General features: G+C 39.2%; 3 protein-coding genes across 6 annotated transcripts in view; 1 reads left to right on the plus strand and 2 right to left on the minus strand.

Moving 5' to 3' along the window:
• Positions 1-2,849, plus strand: LOC128890908 (chitinase-like protein EN03). 2 transcript variants are annotated; one of them, XM_054149910.1, is made up of 6 exons: positions 1-46; positions 334-469; positions 655-908; positions 1,135-1,438; positions 1,694-1,856; positions 2,056-2,849. In XM_054149910.1, exons 2-6 carry the CDS (start codon positions 349-351, stop codon positions 2,534-2,536), a joined length of 1,323 nt encoding a protein of 440 aa, XP_054005885.1. In that variant the 5' UTR covers positions 1-46; positions 334-348; the 3' UTR covers positions 2,537-2,849. The 2 variants fall into 2 exon arrangements, with proteins under 2 accessions (XP_054005885.1, XP_054005886.1); XM_054149911.1 differs by having other exon boundaries at positions 4-46; positions 2,074-2,849.
• A 3,119-nt stretch (positions 2,850-5,968) lies between these two features.
• LOC128890596 (putative uncharacterized protein DDB_G0291608) lies at positions 5,969-9,883 on the minus strand (the record flags this gene model as incomplete). Its single annotated transcript, XM_054149248.1, has 1 exon — positions 5,969-9,883. A coding segment is annotated over one exon (783 nt), but the record flags the coding sequence as incomplete, so codon positions are not given.
• The window catches only part of LOC128890750 (uncharacterized), a 56,741-nt gene continuing 46,903 nt past the window's right edge, over positions 9,740-19,577 (minus strand). The window contains exons 7-14 of one of the 3 annotated variants that reach the window (XM_054149553.1): positions 19,115-19,269; positions 18,834-18,884; positions 18,380-18,648; positions 16,741-16,899; positions 11,150-11,326; positions 10,657-10,906; positions 10,241-10,424; positions 9,740-10,042 (exon numbers count right to left, since the gene is read on the minus strand). In XM_054149553.1, coding sequence (XP_054005528.1) covers positions 9,896-10,042; positions 10,241-10,424; positions 10,657-10,906; positions 11,150-11,326; positions 16,741-16,899; positions 18,380-18,648; positions 18,834-18,884; positions 19,115-19,269 — 1,392 coding nt within the window. In that variant the 3' untranslated portion in view covers positions 9,740-9,895. The remainder of the gene's footprint in view (positions 10,043-10,240; positions 10,425-10,656; positions 10,907-11,149; positions 11,327-16,740; positions 16,900-18,379; positions 18,649-18,833; positions 18,885-19,114; positions 19,270-19,577) is intronic. The other 2 variants (XM_054149554.1, XM_054149555.1) reach the window with 2 other exon arrangements.

Consider the following 19,577-nt stretch of genomic DNA (forward strand, 5'->3'; position numbering starts at 1 on the left):
TGGCGAAGAAATTGTTCCAGACAGTCTGCTTCTTGCTTTCGAAAAGGTAAGATGACCATTTCTTCGTTTCGTTCGGACGTTGAGCAGTCGTGAATATTTAAATTGCAGTTCGTGGTACCCCATAGGGTATTGTCTTACGAGTTACACTTACAAAAGGATTGTTCGAGGATAGCCAAAAAGCTCTAGATCATTCGTTCATTCGTTGTAATCGGTTAAGAACATTTACAATTATTCTTCCATTTCGTTTTACTACCATAGCAACAGTGAATCTTTTATTACAGTTTCGTAAAAATATCTCGCGGTGTTATAAATATTCTCTGTATTGTTTTTCAGCATCAGTCTGCAAGAATGAAAGTGTTAATCATTGCCGCTTTTGCGGCACTCTGTGCACAGTCGGTGCTCGGTGCTGAACTGCACGAGCACAACAAGGTTGTCTGCTATTGGAATAGCACGGCCTTCGAACGAGAAGGTAAAATTTCTCTTCTGTCTGACAATTTCGATATCCTTACGACATTGAACACATACTTAGAAACAGTTTTTAGATGAGCAGGCAATGGAGCATTCGCTAATCTTGCTCATTCGATCGTTACCATCGAAAATGAGTACCATTTTGATTAAAATAAATTATTAGTCGAATTCTTTGTTACGTTTCAGGACCTGGAAAGTTCCAGATAGACGACGTCCGCCCGGCACTGGCTCTCTGCACGCATCTGATCTATGGATACGCAGGTATCAACGCTGAGACGTTCGAGGTCGTTCCGTTGCATCCGAATCTCGACACTGGGGCTGGATACGCTTACTACAGGCTCGCCACGCAACTGAAGAGAGACTTTCCAGAGTTAAAAATCTATCTTGGCATCGGTGGCAACGCTGATCCAGAGGAGGATACGCACAAGTACCTCGTAGCTGTAAGTATCGCCTGACGAAGACGATGATTTCTTGATGTAACATTTTCTCAACTCATTGTTATACTGCATGTAAATGGTTCTGCAATTCAACTAATTGTAAGGATAGTCTTGAACTGCCTTTCCTAAATAATTAAATCCTTTCTCTCAACTTCAACTTTGATTGATCTATCGATATCTTTTCGTGCATTCTATTACGTTTTGATCCAACCGCTCGATTCTTCCACAGACCGAGACGTCAGAAGCGAGATCAAAGTTCATCAACTCGGTGAACCGTCTTTTGCAAGATTATGGATTCGACGGTATCGATCTCGCCTGGCAGTTCCCACAAGTGAAAGTAAAGAAGCAACGCAGCACCCTCGGCTCCATCTGGCACGGCGTCAAGAAGACTTTCGGCTATGGGAAATTCAAAGACGACAAGGAAATGGAGCACCGTGACGGTTTCACCATCATGGTCCGCGATCTGAAGGCCCAACTCAGACAGAAAATGAAGGCTCTGACGCTCACCGTCTTGCCCCACGTGAACAGCAGCAGTTAGTACTTTTGGATTTGCTAATTTATTTCTAATCGTTTTTCGCTATCGGGTTGACAAAAATGAATTCGGATAAAAAAGTGTAAATGGTTTCTGTGAAATCTCTACAATTTTGAATGGGTCGAAACGACCGTGCTCTGTACTTTGTTTATTAAGAAATTGTGAACGATAACGTGACCGTCTCGATCGCTGGTCCATTAAATCCCGTGAGTTTATACGTGCACGTAACCGATAACATTTTTATCGTTTCGTGCAGTTTACTACGACGCCAGGCTATTGGCACCCAATATCGACGCTGTGCACTTGTTTGCATTCGATCAAAAGACTCCAGAACGCAATCCACAGGAAGCTGATTACCCGTCACCGATTTACGAGAGCTATGGGCGTGTTCCCGACGACAATGTTGACAGACAAGCCAGGTGAGAAGTTTGACAAATATGATATCCCTCATATTTTGGTCGTTTCAGTCATTCAAAAGAAAAAAAAAAAAAAAAAAAAAAATAAATTCGTATACTGTTCTAGACTAGAATATCTTCTAAGCGTCGTATCTAAAATTTGTGTCGGTTTTGTGGACGTTCCTTGATATCCCAACAAGACAAACCAAAAATATCCGAAAAGTATTAATTCTTCTTCAAGGTATTGGCTGGAGAACGGCACACCACCCTCGAAAATCGTCGTTGGAATCCCGACGTTCGCTCGTACCTGGAAGTTGACGTCTGACAGTCAAATATCAGGCGTGCCACCCATCGTCACCGACGGTCCAGGTGCCGAAGGGCCGCACACTAACATGCCGGGTCTCCTTTCCTACGCCGAGGTGTGCTCCAGATTGACGGAAAGCGCCGTTGGCCGTTTGAGACGCGTTGGTGATCCTTCGAAGAAGTATGGCAGCTACGCTTTTCAACCATACGACGGAAACACTGGTGCTGATGGAATCTGGGTTGGATACGAGGACCCTGACACGGCTGGAAACAAGGCAGCCTACGTGAAAGCAAAGGGCCTCGGTGGCGTGGCCATTTACGACTTGTCTTTGGACGACTTCCGGGGCATTTGCACCGGAGACAAATATCCCATCATCAGGGGTGCCAAGTACAAGTTGTAGAGAGTGATAAGAGAGTGAAGCGTGTCGTTTCGAAACCTATCGTGACTGTTTTTGCTATTCCTGGACGATATACTCCAAATTCGATGAGCTTTTGGCTTTGTTCCTAGTAGAAACGTCGTAGAATATTATTTGGAAACAAATCTGATCGAGAATGGTTGGTGCAATTACTTCGTATTTTTGTATTTCTTATGTATCTTTGGTTCGTCGTGTGCACTACGTCCAAAGCAGGTCGAGCTTGTGTTATTTTGTTGCATGATCGAGGAAACGATGTATCCAGAGTGATGTATGTAAAATAAACATCATACTTTTTAACGTTTTCTCCTGCAGGTATTTCCCTCCGAAGCTAAACCTTGGGAGCACATCGACATGGTATTTCCAGAGAAGTAACTCATGAACATCACTTTATGTATAGATAATATATTTCGTGCAGTCTATGAATTCGGTTAAACACATTTGCTCGGGTGTGTACGAAAGGTTTTCTTGTAAATAGACTAAACTCGGTAAATATATCAAACGTTAGGAGTTATGGCACACGAGACACAGCTAATCCGCAGCCACTCGCACACATAGACACAAAACTTTTCGAAAATCTCTTGTACGATCAATTCGGTCTTCCGCTTTCGTTACTCGAAAGCATTGCATCGAACAAAGTCATTTTTCTTTTGCTTTAATTCAATTCACAACGATTCAACGAATTACCAAACATTTGTGCACGTTGGTTCAGTGAAGGTAATGTGTTGTTAACATTTATCTCCTTGGTTGGATCTTTCAGGACTGCTGTTTCACTGGGGCAATTCGCACGATCGAACTATCGTAAATTAAGGTCCGATGTTGTAGATTAGAAATATACTTGTAATGGGTTGCGAACTAGAAGCAGAGAAGACAATTGGTAATAAAAAACAAGACTCTTGTTAGGAAGAACAATAGGCACTTAAGATACATTTACTCGATTGGAAAGTCAGTTTTGTGCATCGATTACTCCTATTGATTTATTAAAGATGACAGATGATGAGTCTGATTTGAAACGCAGTCACACGATTAGAAACTTTGGGTCGTTGGAGAGTTTTAACTCTGGTAGCTAAATAAGTCCAAGTATATTTCCATCAACGAAAACCAATAAGTATATTGTGATAGTGTCACGTGCTGCATCGGTTTAACACACAAAAAGCAACGAATATGGTCGCGTTGTACATAGTTTTAGCAAAACAGCAGACCAGAAACAGTCGTAACAACACGAACACAACCTGCTGCATAATCATAATACTTAGGAAATACTGGGCATGGTAGTTGAAATAGCTTACACACTATAGTACAGTTAATAATTCGATATACACTTCAACAGGGGTTGGGCACTCGTTACATTACGGCATACAATATAATGAAATATAATACGTGTAGCATTACAACGTACAGTAAACGCAATAGTTATCCCTGATTAACGCTAATCTACTGTGTACTCGATCTTCGATAACGTCGACACAAACTCGCTCGCAAGCCTGAGAAACCACTGTTTTACTTGCCGGTCAAAGTTGCAAAACATTGACAGTAAAAATCATATCTTTTATACACTTTTGTACAAACATACATCACCAAACGTTAACTCGAACAATATTGAAACGTGAGGTTACAGAGTCTATCGTAACGTCGATTTTCTAATTTAATTTCTTATCAAAGAAATCACCACGTGATTTAGACTTCAGGACTAACAAAGTCTAGGGCTATTAATGAGGTTCGAAACAAGTGAATTTCAAGCAACAACATTTTCGGGAAAATTGTACCAACTAGGAAATGCAATATAATTGTGAAAAAAGACACAGGAAATGGGAAATCAAGTGTCGATGATCTCTCACTGATTCGAAAGGGATTAACACAATCAACTTTGCACAACTCTAAGGTTTCGCAAAATGTCGTCATATATACACAAACATATTTCACGTACATAGACTAGTACAATGGCAACAAAATGAAAATGCGCGATTACATTGAGTTTCGCGAACGAGTTTGATCCGATCGAGGAGCATTTCGAAAGATTCTAAGCAGGAACAGGACACTCTCGACAAGATTACGTCGTTGAAAGCATATCTGGCGTCTATTATCGTAGTCGCGGGACGTCTGGAGTCGGACAGTGAAAAAATAAGTACGCGGAGATCTCTGACGTGACTTTCTTCTACGTGGAACGTTCTCTCGAGTGCTTCCAGGTGCTTAAAAATCGTTCGACTTGGAAATGCAACGTGTGTGCCACTGATAAATCTAGAGTTGGACTTGCCGCTTTCCTAATTCTCTGTAAACACGTGTCCCTTACAGAGAAACCTCTTGCTGGCCGCTGTTTTCAACTGATTCGCGACACTCTAACAATTGTAGGAAGTGTTTCAGTGGACCCCTCTCTTCTCTTTCTGTCTGAAAATTATCGGCGAGCAGCTTTGTATTCGTACCACTACCATTTCTTGGCACGTCTTCCAATCTGGATTCGACATTGTTACGTTAATCTGGTGGAGAATATGACGAAATAATAATTAATGACTATTTAGAAATACTTTATTTATTTGCCATGTATTAATTTCGAATGGCAATTGTATCCTTTATTTACTGTATGGATACAGCGAACTGTGAGTAATTGAAAGAAAAAGGTGTACAGTACTACTATAGCGATGGAACACTAACATAAACGTAACACAAGTAAATTACACGTTTGGTAGCAACGGTGAAGTTACTTTTAAGATTATGTTAATTGTATCGTTTTATTCCCTATCGTAAAAGATATTAGTAAATCTAGCGAAACATAAATCATTTGTTTAAAGAAATGGTTGAGTAATATATTACGAGTTCAGTGATATAACAATAACATAATAGAGTATGCAGTAAACAATAATTTAAGTAAATTACTGTTATAGTAATAATAAAGATTATAAGAATAGACAAATTTATTTTGTTTTTCGTATTGTATTAATCGAAATAGTGAAACACAAATAATTTTTTTTGTAGTAGCTGGCTGAGAAGTATACTATTGCTACACCGATTAGCTATGCAATGGCGATTAGGGGAGTGTCTAGCTGGGAAATTGGCTTAGGCTGCTCTCAACATCGAAAGTACCTCCAAAGCTGGCCCCCCCCCCCCCCTCACTACAGCGTATAATGCCGATACGTTGACATTTAGGTATATATTTGTCCCTTCCATTTTTATGTTTCTTATTCGAGGATACTGGAATGAAAATCTTCAACGTTCATATATTTCTCATGTTCAACGATGCATTTGGACGATGCAAAACGTGTCGCGCATCTTCGAAAACGCTCCAGTAAATGCGTATCAAGTAAATGCATATCGCGCAATTGGTCAACTTTCAGATAAAATATCGTATTATTAAATACAACGACGGTTGAAAGTGGAATTGCTGCAAGCAACGAGAATAACAACGTTCAGAAAAGCTGGAATTAACTCTGTTACGATAGTTAAATAGTTCTTTAATTACGTCATACACGATTCGAGTGACTCGAATTTTAGTAAAATAATTAACGTTTCCCGGCGCTCGCAGCGAGTCGACTTTCGATCGTCGATAACATTTATCGGTATAATTTCTTCTGAAACATACATAAATATAGTTTTCACATTGCATACCTTTTACAAATTTCGACTCGTCTCATACAACAAAAGGATCCAAAATTCACAATAGAAGTTTGTCGCATTAGAACGAACATTTTGATTATTATTTCAAACAACGCAAAGTATTTTCAGTGTTCGCGTAATTGGAAATCGAACTGTGGATCATACGAATCTCGATAGTTGAAAGTTCACCCTTTGGGGACGGAATTAGTCTGTAAAATGCAAGCGTGTAGATGTTAGAATTTTTGGTTAGATTTTTTTTTCATTCGGTTCAATGATGAAATCATTGATGTTTGTCAGTCCATCGATTCTCAAAAAAAAAAAGGATCCAAATTATTGTACGATAGTGCTATCAAATATGGCGTTTCAACATTTTTTTAAAATAAGATTGTAATTTAAAATTTTTAATCAGAATTTACGTTTAAAAATCGAATCTTTGAAGAAATTAATTTTATTTCTGAAATTCTTGTATAAGAATTCAAGCGTATCCAATGACGAACCGAATAAAAAAAATGTCCTCGTCAACAATAAAGTTATCGCGACGAAGTGGTATGGAATTTGAAAGATTCAGTGACCATCTAATGAAAGGAAACTCTAATTGGTTCTACGCTTCTCACATTTCGCGAATTATTCGAATTTCTGCAACGATCGCGAATGATATCCGAACTGTACGTATCAAATGATTTTCGTTATTGATCGTCATTGGTAAATCGGGCGCTTGTTATGTTTCAATTTGTCGTTTCTTAATGGACGATTTGTTTCTTAAATTTAACCAAAGTTTAATAATTACCGAGATTATATTCATTGCTTAGAAAGTGGGTGATAAAATTTACAAAAAGTCAGATTTCCAATGTCTTCAATAAATGTAACATCTTCTCTTACAATTAGATAATTATGAAAAGTTATACAACACAAAATTAATCAACGGCAACAACTCAACGCTTTTCAAATTTGTTCCAAGATCATGACTCAAACTGCATTGCGTTAAATAAATATCCCATAATAAATACTCCAATTAGTTCGAGTCGTTTCAACAACGTTTTGCCACTCCATTATCTGTCGCTCGTTTATCTCCATTGTTTCTCAAACCACGATCTTTAACTGTCTATCTTAAAAACGATATAAATATTCATCTTGCTTTTCGTAGAATGTATTTTATCAAACTCAACAAGCGATAGTAAACTTTCTTACTGTTAGCGGTACGCGTGTCTCACGAGAAGCGATGGGATCAAGTTCAACACGTACTCACGAAATAAAGCCAAATTTAATGTATAATGGTCACTTTATGGGATTTCATCGCTACTCATGACAGGACATGCGCATGGTGCAGCTTCCAACCGGAAATCAGCCATTCGAAATGGAACGTTTAATTCGATTTCGAATGGCCACTTGTGGAAGAACCTCGAATTCGTGCTTGAAGAAAACTTTAGTACCAGAGCTCTTCGTGCATTCTGTTCCACAAAGCGTACAGTTTCGTCGAGTCTTACTCCTAACGAGATACACGGAGAAATATATAGTAGATACGAATATTCGAGACGCGAGGATCATGAAACGAATGCGCGTCCAGACATCTTGCGTCTCTTCCGATGGACTTATGTAATAATTTCGTCTTGTACTTGATCGTTATAGCTCTGTATCACGTATTTGCTCTTCGTATTTGGATCTTCAAGAAGAAATAGGGGTAAAGATAATTTATACTGGAAATATGAAGAAAAGTACTTGTAAAAAATAAGAATAATGGTGCAAGTAACAGAAGGGGAAGAGAAAGAAGTAGAAACAAGAAGAAATGAGGCTACTATTGGAAAAGAAGAAATAGAACCAGGTTAAAAAATAAAGCCAAGTTACGTTGAATAGTTTCCTCTTCTATCAATGAAATTATCATCAACAGATACATATGTATATTTGTAATATTACAGCAAATTGTATTTATTTGAAAAACATCACAAATATGCTAATATTTATCACATAACTTTATATCCATCGAATTCCTTGTAAAACTTTAGGGAGCATCCGTTACATTTTGTAGAACAGAATGAAAATAATGTCGACGTGTTTCGATTCAGTTACCGACTCCACTTCAATTTTTCGTGCGCGCGAATGACATTCGTTGCAATGAGATATCGTCAAAAATATCTGCAGATCTTCGAAACGGCTCTTCGAAGTTCACGAAAATCCGAACGTCTCAATTTTTCTTTATTATCAAGAAATCATTGCAACGAAACCCATTTCCTCCAATTTCACCAAAATTCATGTTTGTACGGATTTCAAGAAGCTTTCTCGATCCATCCATAATATTTCACAAAACCGGCACATTTCAAGTTCTTTCGAATAGGTTATCTCAAACTTGCCAATTTGCTATTCCAAACTCCCTCGAAATTCTTGACTCGAAGTCGTTCGGTCAAACATCTATCCTCTTCGACGTGTCAAATGTTTTGTCTCCGTATGAAACATTCTTAAATCTCTAGTATTAAGTCCTTCTAATGTTATCAAAATCTTTGAATAGGTCTAGCTTTTGTTCAGAAATGTCACCCGCTAGAACGTACTATTCTCCTCGTATTTAAAGTGCTGTACCCTGTCGCGACACAGTCCCGTTTTTCGTCGAAGAAATGAACGGGATTGAAACCAATCCGTGTTTCCGTAGACCTGACATTGAATTCCCACCTGACACGAGTATTCCCACTTGCGAGCTTCCAACTGATTCGGTTAAACGAGTTAAATTGTCGCCTCGAATCGTTCTGAATGTTATTCGTAGACCTTGTCGAAGTAAAGTGATAATATTCCAACATGTCCGGGACATCTAAAGACTCTCACAAGCAGACCGTGCAATCCTAGTCCAGCCGATTAGAGATCCCTAAATCCCAAATAACATTCGTACGATTCGGTAGCCTTTGTCGCGCAATTGTTTAGCCTTACGTTAATCGAACACCAGTCTCTGTCAGTTCCTCCCACGATCGTTTATATAGTCTTCTACATGACAGAACACCGTGTGACGTTGTACCTATTATCTTGGTCCACATTGTTAACGCTGAGTACGCGGAGCAGCCTCTCCGTGTCCTTGCAGACGTGTCTGGTCTGCTGCTGTTGCTTCATCAGCCTCATCGAAGTCTTCTTTTTCCTCCTCTTCTTGGTCTGCGGCAGAGTCAGCTCGAGCATCTGCTCGAACCTGAGTCGAATAGGCCAGCTAGTCTCCTCGTGTTCGTCGTCCTCGTACGTGGACTCGTTCGTCTCTCGTTTCTGCAACGTCTGGAACGCGTAGTTCGCGGGTAACAGTTTCTTCGGCTGAGTGAACGAGTCGTGAACGCGAACCGGACGCGCCAACGAGGATCTCTTCTTCGCCGGGGTCAAGAACAGCGGCTGGATCTTCAGCGATCCGGACAGCTTGGTGCTCTTCGAGTTCGTCAACGTTTTGAAATCGTCCAGGCAAGCTAAAGCTAAAGCTTTAGGATCCTCCTTGATCATCGTGGAACTAAGGGGACTGGTCAGTCGACAGTTGTTCGTACCGTTGCTTGGGATCAGGATGTTGCTTTTCGCGCACTTTTCGAGCTTGACGTTGTTGTTACTGCTATTACTGTTGTTGTTGTTGTTATTGTTATTGTTGTTGGTGCTGGTGACGATGTTCGTCACGTGACGACATTGCTCCGCGCACTGCAGGCAGTCGTAATACTTCTCGGCCACGTTTCGACGGGCTGAAGCGGAGAATCGCTCTCGAAGATACGCGCGATTGTGCCGGTCCCCCGTGTGGCCTTTGTGGCGAGACTGTTGTCACACCTCCTGGAGATACTTTAGCGGGCAGAGGATCTCCTTGTACAGAACCTCTCCCTCTTTACCGGTGTGGTCTGTCGATCTGACGTCGGCGGCGCACCGTACCATCGCGACACCGCCTACTTCTTCGCCAACCTGAATCACGATCTGTCGAGAAACATATCGTTTGAACATTGGTCTTCTGTGGCTGCTGTGTATAGTTTTCCGGTACTTATTCAACTTGAACACTGCTGAAGAATACACGTTAAAGCAACTAGCGAGAAATGACATGTCCAATAAACTAAACGATAGCTTCGTAAAGTGAAGTTGTTTCATAGCCAATTAAACATGGCGAACTTAACGTACCTGATCACGTAGTAGGGCAATCTGATCGGGCAGCTGAAGATTACGAGTGACTTGAAGAGTCTTCTGTCCAGACTCCACTCGCATAACGTACGCGCTAGGGAAGTAACCCACTCGTCCGCCTAGACACTTGCCTTTCCACCAATCCTTCTCCGATTTGTCGATCACTGTCACTTTATAACCCGCCCTGAAATAAGATCGCAACGCTACGAGTTAAAAAAGAAGCCAGGGTTGAACAGCAAGACGTTCTTTCGAACAAAAGTTAAGAAAATAGACTCAAAATTGCTCGAATAATAAATACATCGATATTTAAAAAAATTTCATTAAGAATATCAGGCTTCCAAGGGTTGAGCATGCCAGGCGTTGAACTATTCGAATTCAAGTCAGATTCTATGGATAGAACTCCGTTCAGTGATTACTTCAAGTCTAGCTCGTCCCGATGACGCGCGTTGAAATTGTACAGAGCAACGTAGAGATTGTTGGGTGGTAGGACACGTTTTCCCGGTGGATTCATGTGATTTTGATTGTTCGTATGCGGCGATGGGCAAGGAGAAGTGCTGGCCGAAGAATAAGACTTCTCATTCTCGTCTGGTAGCTCCATACTGGACATTCTGATGGCTCCTCTTATGTGCTTGTGAACACCGTGACCCTGGCCTGGGCTGCATGGCGCTGTAACAACATTCGAGGAGAGATCCTTCGATATAATGAAACTGTAAAGTACAAATTAAGTGTCATAGACAAATTACACGACTTCGAACCCTTATAAACTGAAAATTTTCTCACTCATTTATACTATCTTCCTAATACTATAATTTTGTTATTCATCGCATCAGGCATGAAGAGAATGCTTGAATTCCAGTTCACGTTAATTTGCGTTTGTACGATTAATTAATACTTTCACGTTCTACTTACACAGTCTGTTAATGCTCCCACTGTCGGAGTGTCTGGGTGGTGTGGATTCTCTTTGGCCACCGGGACAATAGTCTCGAGGACGGTGTCGGCCATGAGCCGTGCCTTCCGGAGAGTCCAGACTAAGGCTCTTCATCCTCAAGTTAAGCCTTTCCCGTCTACGTTGCGGGCTATGCGGCGCTTCATGTTCCATAATTATCGATCATAACAAGTTAGCCTTTGAAATTGTTTCGCTACTCGACGTTGACGCCATTTAGGCAAGCCAATTAGTTAGCAACAGTTTGTTCATCAAGCTGGTTGTTGTTGTGTACTTAGCGTTCATACTTGCGCGAATTTAGTTGCAAAATAGCGGCTAATTACGGCGACGTTATTTATAATAATGTCAATTTAATATTATACACGTGTACTTTGTGATAATATCAAATTGATGGGTGAAAATTATATATAAAAAAAAAAAGGAAATATCAATTAGCACAAAGTGTACTATTTATGTGCGAAAATTTGTCCACAAAATGTTTGTCAGAAGCTAGGTTCTTTTTATAGTGCTCACGCAAAGCAAGTAATTGTGCGAAAAATTAAAATACACACTTCTTTTGTTATAAAAAATGTTAAACTCCAAAAAACCATCTTTGATCAACGTAGCAGACGTGTCAATTTGCATACAAGAAAATTGCAATCTGCGCAATACATTAATTATTATTCATAAACCTTGTAAAGTTGTTAGTACTTTGATTTTTTTTATTAAATTGAATATCGCAACACGTGTTTTGGTGTCAACGTCGAGGCTGAAAGAACAGATACAACGAAACAAGGACTCCATAGATACAGTTACACCATAAATGCACACAGAAACGGTTCTTTTTAGACGACAAGTTCGACCAATAGTAGAATTCACAGAGAAAAAGAGAATTCGCAAAAAAAAAAAAAATTATTAAACAAAAAGTACAGAGAGAAAAGTGGGACACGACTCGCGCGAAGAAGTGAGAGTAGGGGTTCTGCGGAAGACACAACTTTTATTATTTACAATATTTACATGAGATATTCGTTGTGTTTTCATTTTTTTTTCGTCTTTATTTTGGTCGCGTGTCGTTCACTTTTGATCTGTGGATTCGTGTCATAAACACCGCCCGTTTCGTATTTTCCTTCATTTTTTTTCTTCCCCTTTCTTTCGTGCAATTTTACCTGTCATATTTCGTCGAATTTTTAGTAAACTTTTCTTTGTGCTAAGATAAACGTTATCAAAAATTGAGGTAGTCCTAACGATTGACAAGTTCGAAGAATTCCTTGAAGAAATTGAAACATTTGAAACGCGTTTCAAAAGATTTCTGTAAAATTTTTCTTTGTTTTGGTGGAAAAGGTGAAAGATTCGAATGGAAGTAAATGTTACAAATTTAACAGTTGGAATACAATTTGTTGAAGATGAACTAAGATTTTTATTTCTTTACTTCATTTTGCTATTTATTTTCTTAAGTTTCAAACTTGAGATTTTTTTTTATAATAATTATTGGGTTTGCAACTTATGTGGTAACCGATTTACAATGCTGATTACTTTCACGACGAAAGTAAATCTTTTCAGCGAGTTTTAAGCAAGTGATAGATTTGTTGTTATTTTACCAATTTCAATGTGTTTTTTTCTACAAATTATAAATTCATAAACCTACACGTTAAGTAAATTCATTTTTTTCGTTGGTTTTTTAAAAGATTTCTGCTCTCGAAGGTCGACAAACAATCCCAAATTTGATAAACCGTTAACAACTTCGTTTCAAAAGAAACTATGCAGTAAAATAGAACATTTTTTCGTTGTCATGAGAATTTCATGTAATTTAATTGCGAATTATATTACATTTCAAAATAATTACTGATGAAAATTGCACGTGCTGTATGATCCGATACTTATCTATCAATTAAAAATGTTTAGCAAATAAAACTCTTTTAACGATAACTGACAATTTTCATGATTATTCTAAGCTTTCATAGTGTGCTAATGTATCCTTACCTTTTAGGCATAGTCTTTTTTGAAACAACCTGTATGTATATAATAAAAGTCCTGTAAATAATTTTATCGCTTTAGGAATTTCGCTTTTTTTCAATTTGGTCATGCTGAATTTAAGAACCACTACGAATGTTTCATAACCGAATTTTTTCTATCAAAAGGATTGAATTTGACATAGTTTTCATCCGTTTGATTGAGTGATTCTTTTTCTTTATAATTCAGCAATTCCAAATTTTTGTTTTATTATTTACTATTTCGTAATAATTTCAATTGTTCTACGTGAAAAAGATATATATGTATATCTTAGGCACTTAAATCATTTAATGAAATCGTGTTTGTTACGCAAAATTTTTAGTTTCAAACCTAATCTAACTACATTGATTTAGAGTATTTTTCGCTCGTATTTAACTTCTTAGGTCGTCACTGAAACGATTAACCCCTTGTAATAGATAAAAATACAAATGCGTAGCCTTATTTTTCTACGCAGTTTCCTTCGAGGGAAACACATTTTCTCCCTGCGATAGGAAGGCTTCTGATTCCCTTATAAATAAAAGAAGTTGGACTTGTGAATCGCTTTGAAGAAGACGGGGAGACTCTTTTGGAACGTATCGTGATCTATAACGAAACATGGGTTCGTCACTGTATCTGCGCCAGCGTCTTCTTTTTTTATACGGCGATCACGAAGCTTTCTATCAACTGCTATCCAATGGAGGAGAAATGTATAGAAAAATAACCCACTATATTTGTATTGTTATCTATCATCACTATAGCTGTATAAAAAAATCCCGGTTCATGTTTGAATATCCCTCGTAAAATATGCCACCGTGCGGTGCGTCTCGCGACAGGTCACGATTTTATGGCGCGTTTCGTAGCGAAGGGGTTAATATTTTTGAATCACGGTCGTTCGTGGGGCAGTGAAGAATATCGCTCGTTCGTGTCGAGCGGTGCCAGCAGGGAACGCGTCACGACGCGCGGATCCACTCGATGGGTCATCGTTTCCTGTTGGCGCCGCGATAAAGAGGTTGCGGCAACCTCTGAGACGAGGTCGAGGGTGAGTCGTGGGTCATCAACACCAGCGGCTGTCCAAACGGCCTGGTTCCAGACATCGATCCGCCGCTGCCTCTTCCTGGTCAACGGAATTTTAACAATTCCACGGTGATTCCGTTGTCGTTTCCTTTTTCCACGAGCTTTAAATTCGAAGCGCAACTTTTTCGCTTTCAACGCAAGCTTTCCACACTTTTGGAGTACTTAGAGGGTTGCCACCGTGGACTATCTTAGGTAGGGCTATTCCAAACGTTTGTGTCTCGGGTCCTGCTCCATTTGTGAAATATCCTATTCCAAATTGTTTACTGACTCATTCATCAAAAGTTAGAGAGAATTCAGATATCCGATCGAAAATACAAATTCAGAATGTCTGTTTAGAAATTGTGGTCCATATTTGTTCAACTATTTTCAAGGATTCTTCGTTAGTGTGTATTCCACCGTGAATTAAAATAAGTACGAAGTCTATACAATTAAGGTTAAATATTACATTTTATACTTTTTAAATTGTGGCAACCCTGGTTAGAGGTATCTCGGTGTGTTATTTTTGGCCGATTTTGTTAGTCGATGCGATTCCACTCTCATTACAGAACTGATGATGATGATTCCCATCGTGCGTGATCCTTGAAACGCTTCTTTCGCGTTTTTGCGATCGTTGATGATTCGTTGTGCTTGGTTTATTTGTGTTTCGCTGGCTTCTCTTTGCTTTGGAATCGATCGGAGTTGAATCGAACTTTGCGATGAGGTGTTAGGCTTTGATGCTGGATTTGATTAGGCGAACTTGTGTTTTAGTTGTTGCTTACAGTGAGTCATAAAAGCAATTCTGTACCTCACAGGCAAACTAACCGTACATTCGGAAATTTAATATTGGTAACAAGAATGAAGAATTTAATATTAGTTAAGGAATTTATGATGTTCATCCCATATTTTCAACACTTTCTGTGTAAATGTTCAAAGAGCTGCTCGTATAAATATTCGCTTAATAATCCGCTGAAACGGCTCACCTTTCGCGTTCTATATGTTATTCAACCCAACACTGGTCTACAGGCAAGGGACTAGAAAGCTTGCGCGAGGCGAGTCTCGCGAAAAAAAGCGGAAAAAACGTTTCTCTCTTCGTCGAGGAAAGTTCACGATGGCGAATTCGAAATTGTCAATTTTTAATCGCGTGTCCTCGAGTGCTCGAGGCCCTCTGGAAAGAACTCTCGAGGATGCTTTGAAAGAGCTTTCATACAGATGCCTCGAAAGATATCAACACTCGGTGTTTTCCCTCGACAAGCTATCATCTGGCATACCTATTGGTCGATTTCTTTCGATAAAAAGTAGAAAATAATTTCACTATTCGTAATCATAATAGTGTCCATAAAACGTTTACCTTGATGTTTCAAACTTATTTCGAAGTAAACGTAACTTTGTGTAATACGGGCATTTAATAAATATTTTGGTAAAATAAAATTCCTTCTACAGTTAACGATAGCTTTTATGTAATTATAGTTAAAAAATATATTTATAAAAATGCTAATTTTCTAAATAGTGCAACTAATTATATATAATGACAATTGATAAAAACGCTCTGAAGAGATTCAACATCTTCGCGACCAAAGTGCAAAAGTTTCCTTTTGAATTTCGAACGCACGATCAAAAATTCGGATGAATGGCGATACTGCTGAATCGTGGATCGACGATCCGCAAATCCTGTCACCTCGATTCTCGGGTATCGAGGGAGAATTAAAATCAATGATGGCGCAGGTAAAGGGGAAGAATGAAGATGAAGTAGGAGAAGAAGTAGACAGATAGAAGATCAGACAGACGATAATAAAAAAGAAGTGAATTTACGAGTCATGTCCCTGAAGAAGACCAGTATTCTTTCTCTGATTAAAAAGAAATAGAAGAAAGAGGGTTACGTGGGATCTTGAAGCAGAGTAAATTAAACAGATATATTATTAATTGATGGAGCCTGTTCGTTAGTGCATCTATGTATAGCATAAAGTTTTTACGAAGACTATTTATTCAGACTGAAGTCTACTTCTATTTTCTGATTTCTTCAATTTCCAGTTGCTTTTTGTAGTTTAATCAAATGAAAGCAGTCTTATCAAGCCAAAATTCCTTTAATGTTAAGCAATTCAATAATTTCAGTAAGTAAGATTTCTCGATGTTTAAGTAAATAAGATTACCCGGTATTTTCGTGTATTCAAATTTTCAACAATTTGGATAAAATTTATGTAATCGAGGCTCTTGCGTATTATGTAATATCTCACAGATGACAATTTATATACTTTTCAACTAAAATTAATGCCTTTACCAAGCTTCAGAATCTATACAATTGGTAGACAAACAATTACTGCAAATACCCATTTATCAGTAATTTCAATTACACAGTAAGGTGCTTCTGACTACGACCTCCAAAGATAATTTCAAGCAAAAACTAATCATTCATTAATAATAACGAATAAATACAAAAAATATTTCCCTTAGAAAAAAAATACCAATAAAGTGGTATTTCTTATAAAATTAGGACGTGAATTCTGCTTCAAGATCGCGAGGAATCGGTGCTGTGCCTTACCAGAGGTGGACGAGGAACAGGGGTGGGAGGAGGCCCTCGCTGACGAAGGTGCTGCACCGGAGGGAGGATGATCTGCTGTGGGAGGCGTAGGTGGTGAGTTTGTCGAGTTTCCACGGATCTCCCTTGCCTGCCTCAGCACCTGGTATGTGGCGTCCACGTCTGCCCACACGTTATAGAGAAACAGCAATGCAAAAGCGCACAGGAGACATCACAGATTGTGATTACCTGTTGTTCCTTACTTTTTTTATCTTTCATTTTCTTTGTCTCTTTCTCAGGTGTTCCTTATAGTCTCTACTCGAAGCGTCGGTCCTTTGAGCAATCGTCTTCAATTATTCGTTTCTTTAATTCACTCTCTGCGTCTTTGTTTTGTTTGAATGGCGTGTTAACGAATGGAACGAGATGTCATCGTCGAGGAAGCAACGCGAGCGAAGAAGTCAGGAACAATATTGTAAATTGCTTGTAAGTCTGTTTATTGTTCCTTGAGTTTACGTAAGCGAAGAGGAAAGGTAAAATGTCTAAGCGGTTTAAGTATCGACTTTTTTCTTCTTTTCAATTTATATTTGAAACTGAAAGAAGTCCTTACAATTGCATTGCGAGTGTTTGTGGTAACTTAACACAGATTTATCTGAATTAATTTATATGCTGGACTGCTTGACAAGGAAAGGAAGATGTATTCTTTTTTCATGATCAACTCTTTGAGACATTTTGTTGCTCGAAGAACCGACACTTTTTGTCTCGAGTTGAATTCAACAATCTCAATAGCATTGTACACAATTATGCATCAACCTAATCCGTCGAGTGTGTCACGGGAAGAGATCCGTCCCTTTTCTGCAGCCTCTGCCTTTTTCGTTTCTCATAACAGGCGAGCGAGGAACGCGAGAAGAGAGAGCCGAATGTACGACAGGGCGAACGATCCCATTATTTTTTTTTTTTTTTCTTTGTGTATTGTTTCGTTAATTGCGATGGACTGTGATGCATTGTGATCTCCGGCCGGTTGTTCTCGTGTCTTATCGAGCGATTATCGATGACGTGATTGGGGGAGCCGACCGTGCGTCGACGTGAAAGAGATCAGGAGCAGAAACTTCGTGCAAAGTTGATCCTCCAGAGACGCTTGTTTCCGTTTGTTTGGCTGACGGATCGATCGATGCTCTCCTCGCTGCGAAACCGAGCTCCCCGAGTGCTCTTCGATGCCCGTTTGAAAAATATCTCGATACCGATCCAGCCCGTTTCGTGTTTACAATCGGCGAACCGTACAAAATTTCGTCCCGTTTTGCAAATTAAAATCACTCTCCAATTTCGCGTTTAAAGCGTGTCGATTACACGCGATCTGCTTCAAATTCAAAAAGTAGACCTTGTTTAGTTTCATATTCTTATCGTTTACTTTTCAAAAGTTTATGTCAAGTACTTTGCCCGCAAAATATCACGAAAATTGTCTCCTACAAAAATTCCTTAGATTTACAATTCCAGAGACGAAGTTTACCTTCTATCGAGGCTAAACTATCAGTTTCAAACGCGAGAGCATCGATCATCCTCGACAATGAGAGTGAGAGAGAAAAATAAGAATATCTCGCGCAATGGCGAGAGGCAAGAAAACCAAACACGCATTTCGAAAGCTCGTCCCACACCGGTTCGTACTTACTGTGCTCTGCGGCTGGTGCATCGTCGACGGTTTGGGTCTTTTGTCGACGAAGAAGAGGAATGCCGCCGCTTTTCTTCGGCGCCAAGCTGGGGCACATTGCTGGCTGCACCAGGTGGATGCAGTCGGTGTGTGCATTCGCCTTGCAGCCGCGACACCTGACGCCTTGGCGACTGTGACCGCGTAGCACCTGGCCGCAGGCATCGCAGGGGGTAATTTTTCGGTAGGTATACTCGCGCCAAGTGTGACCACCTTCGGATTCGAGACTTTTTCTGGAAAAGATTTATTTTAACGATTAGGCTGATTGAAATAAATTTCTCAATATTTTAAAACCTTTGCGTTTCAAGCAAATGACAATATAAAGAAATAGGAAGGCGATGGTTTAACAAAAATATGTCACTTTGAAGAGCCTATAATTAACAACTTAATCCTATAAATGAAAAACTAGACACTTTACCTGGACATGGCGACGACCGTTGAAACAGCATGGTACATAGCCTGCTTTCCTCTGTGTTAGTAGCATTGACAAAACAACAATTCTGATTACTCATAAATAGACTGCAAATTTGCAGTCTAGTAATAAATAATTTTCTGTTAGTATGTTTCAAATCCTATGTAGATTAAACACCGTATTATTATGAACAATAAAAGACACGACCTCTAGCTATTCGTCGAAATTACACGTTCGATTAACGGAATAAAACTTTTAGTTTAAAAAATTCTAGGGCTGACACTGACTTGTCGGTCGTAGGTGGTGTCGTCGGTGAACTCGTCTTTAAACTCTTGAACGCTTTCAACCATTTGTGCTTGGTACTTCCGGTCGAACCGTTCGACATCTTCCGGCTGCTCACCCCATCCGGTTGACCGGTTTCTCCACCACCAAAAAGTTCTTTCTGGAAAATGAAAAGATAGAAGAGAATTATAAATAAGTAGATACAGTTTTTCCATCGATGCTGGATAATTTTTAAATAATGTTTCATGAATAATATTTTTAAATACTATTTCTATATCACATTTACGATCGTCAACGAAATTTATTAATCGAAGTAGTTCTACGGAATCCATTTCATCATTTGTTCTCCTTTTGAAATTTCAATTTGGAAGATAAATCTAAAATAAAACTCTCAAGCTACAGACAAGAATTTTAAATGGATGAGGAGACTAAAGCGTTAATATTGAAATATTTTTAAGCGACCGCCCA

The sequence above is a fragment of the Hylaeus anthracinus genome, unplaced genomic scaffold (genome assembly GCF_026225885.1).
Source record: "Hylaeus anthracinus isolate JK02 unplaced genomic scaffold, UHH_iyHylAnth1.0_haploid 12001, whole genome shotgun sequence".
NCBI classification, from domain to species: domain Eukaryota; kingdom Metazoa; phylum Arthropoda; class Insecta; order Hymenoptera; family Colletidae; genus Hylaeus; species Hylaeus anthracinus.

What these genes read in the sequence shown, in the direction of transcription:
- LOC128890908 (XM_054149910.1), top strand. Translation starts at nt 349, where the DNA reads ATGAAAGTGTTAATCATTGCCGCTTTTGCGGCACTCTGTGCACAGTCG. An exon ending in CGCACAAGTACCTCGTAGCT is followed by an intron (nt 909 to 1,134) that starts GTAAGTATCGCC and finishes ATTCTTCCACAG; the next exon opens with ACCGAGACGTCAGAAGCGAG. An exon ending in GCCCCACGTGAACAGCAGCA is followed by an intron (nt 1,439 to 1,693) that starts GTTAGTACTTTT and finishes CGTTTCGTGCAG; the next exon opens with TTTACTACGACGCCAGGCTA.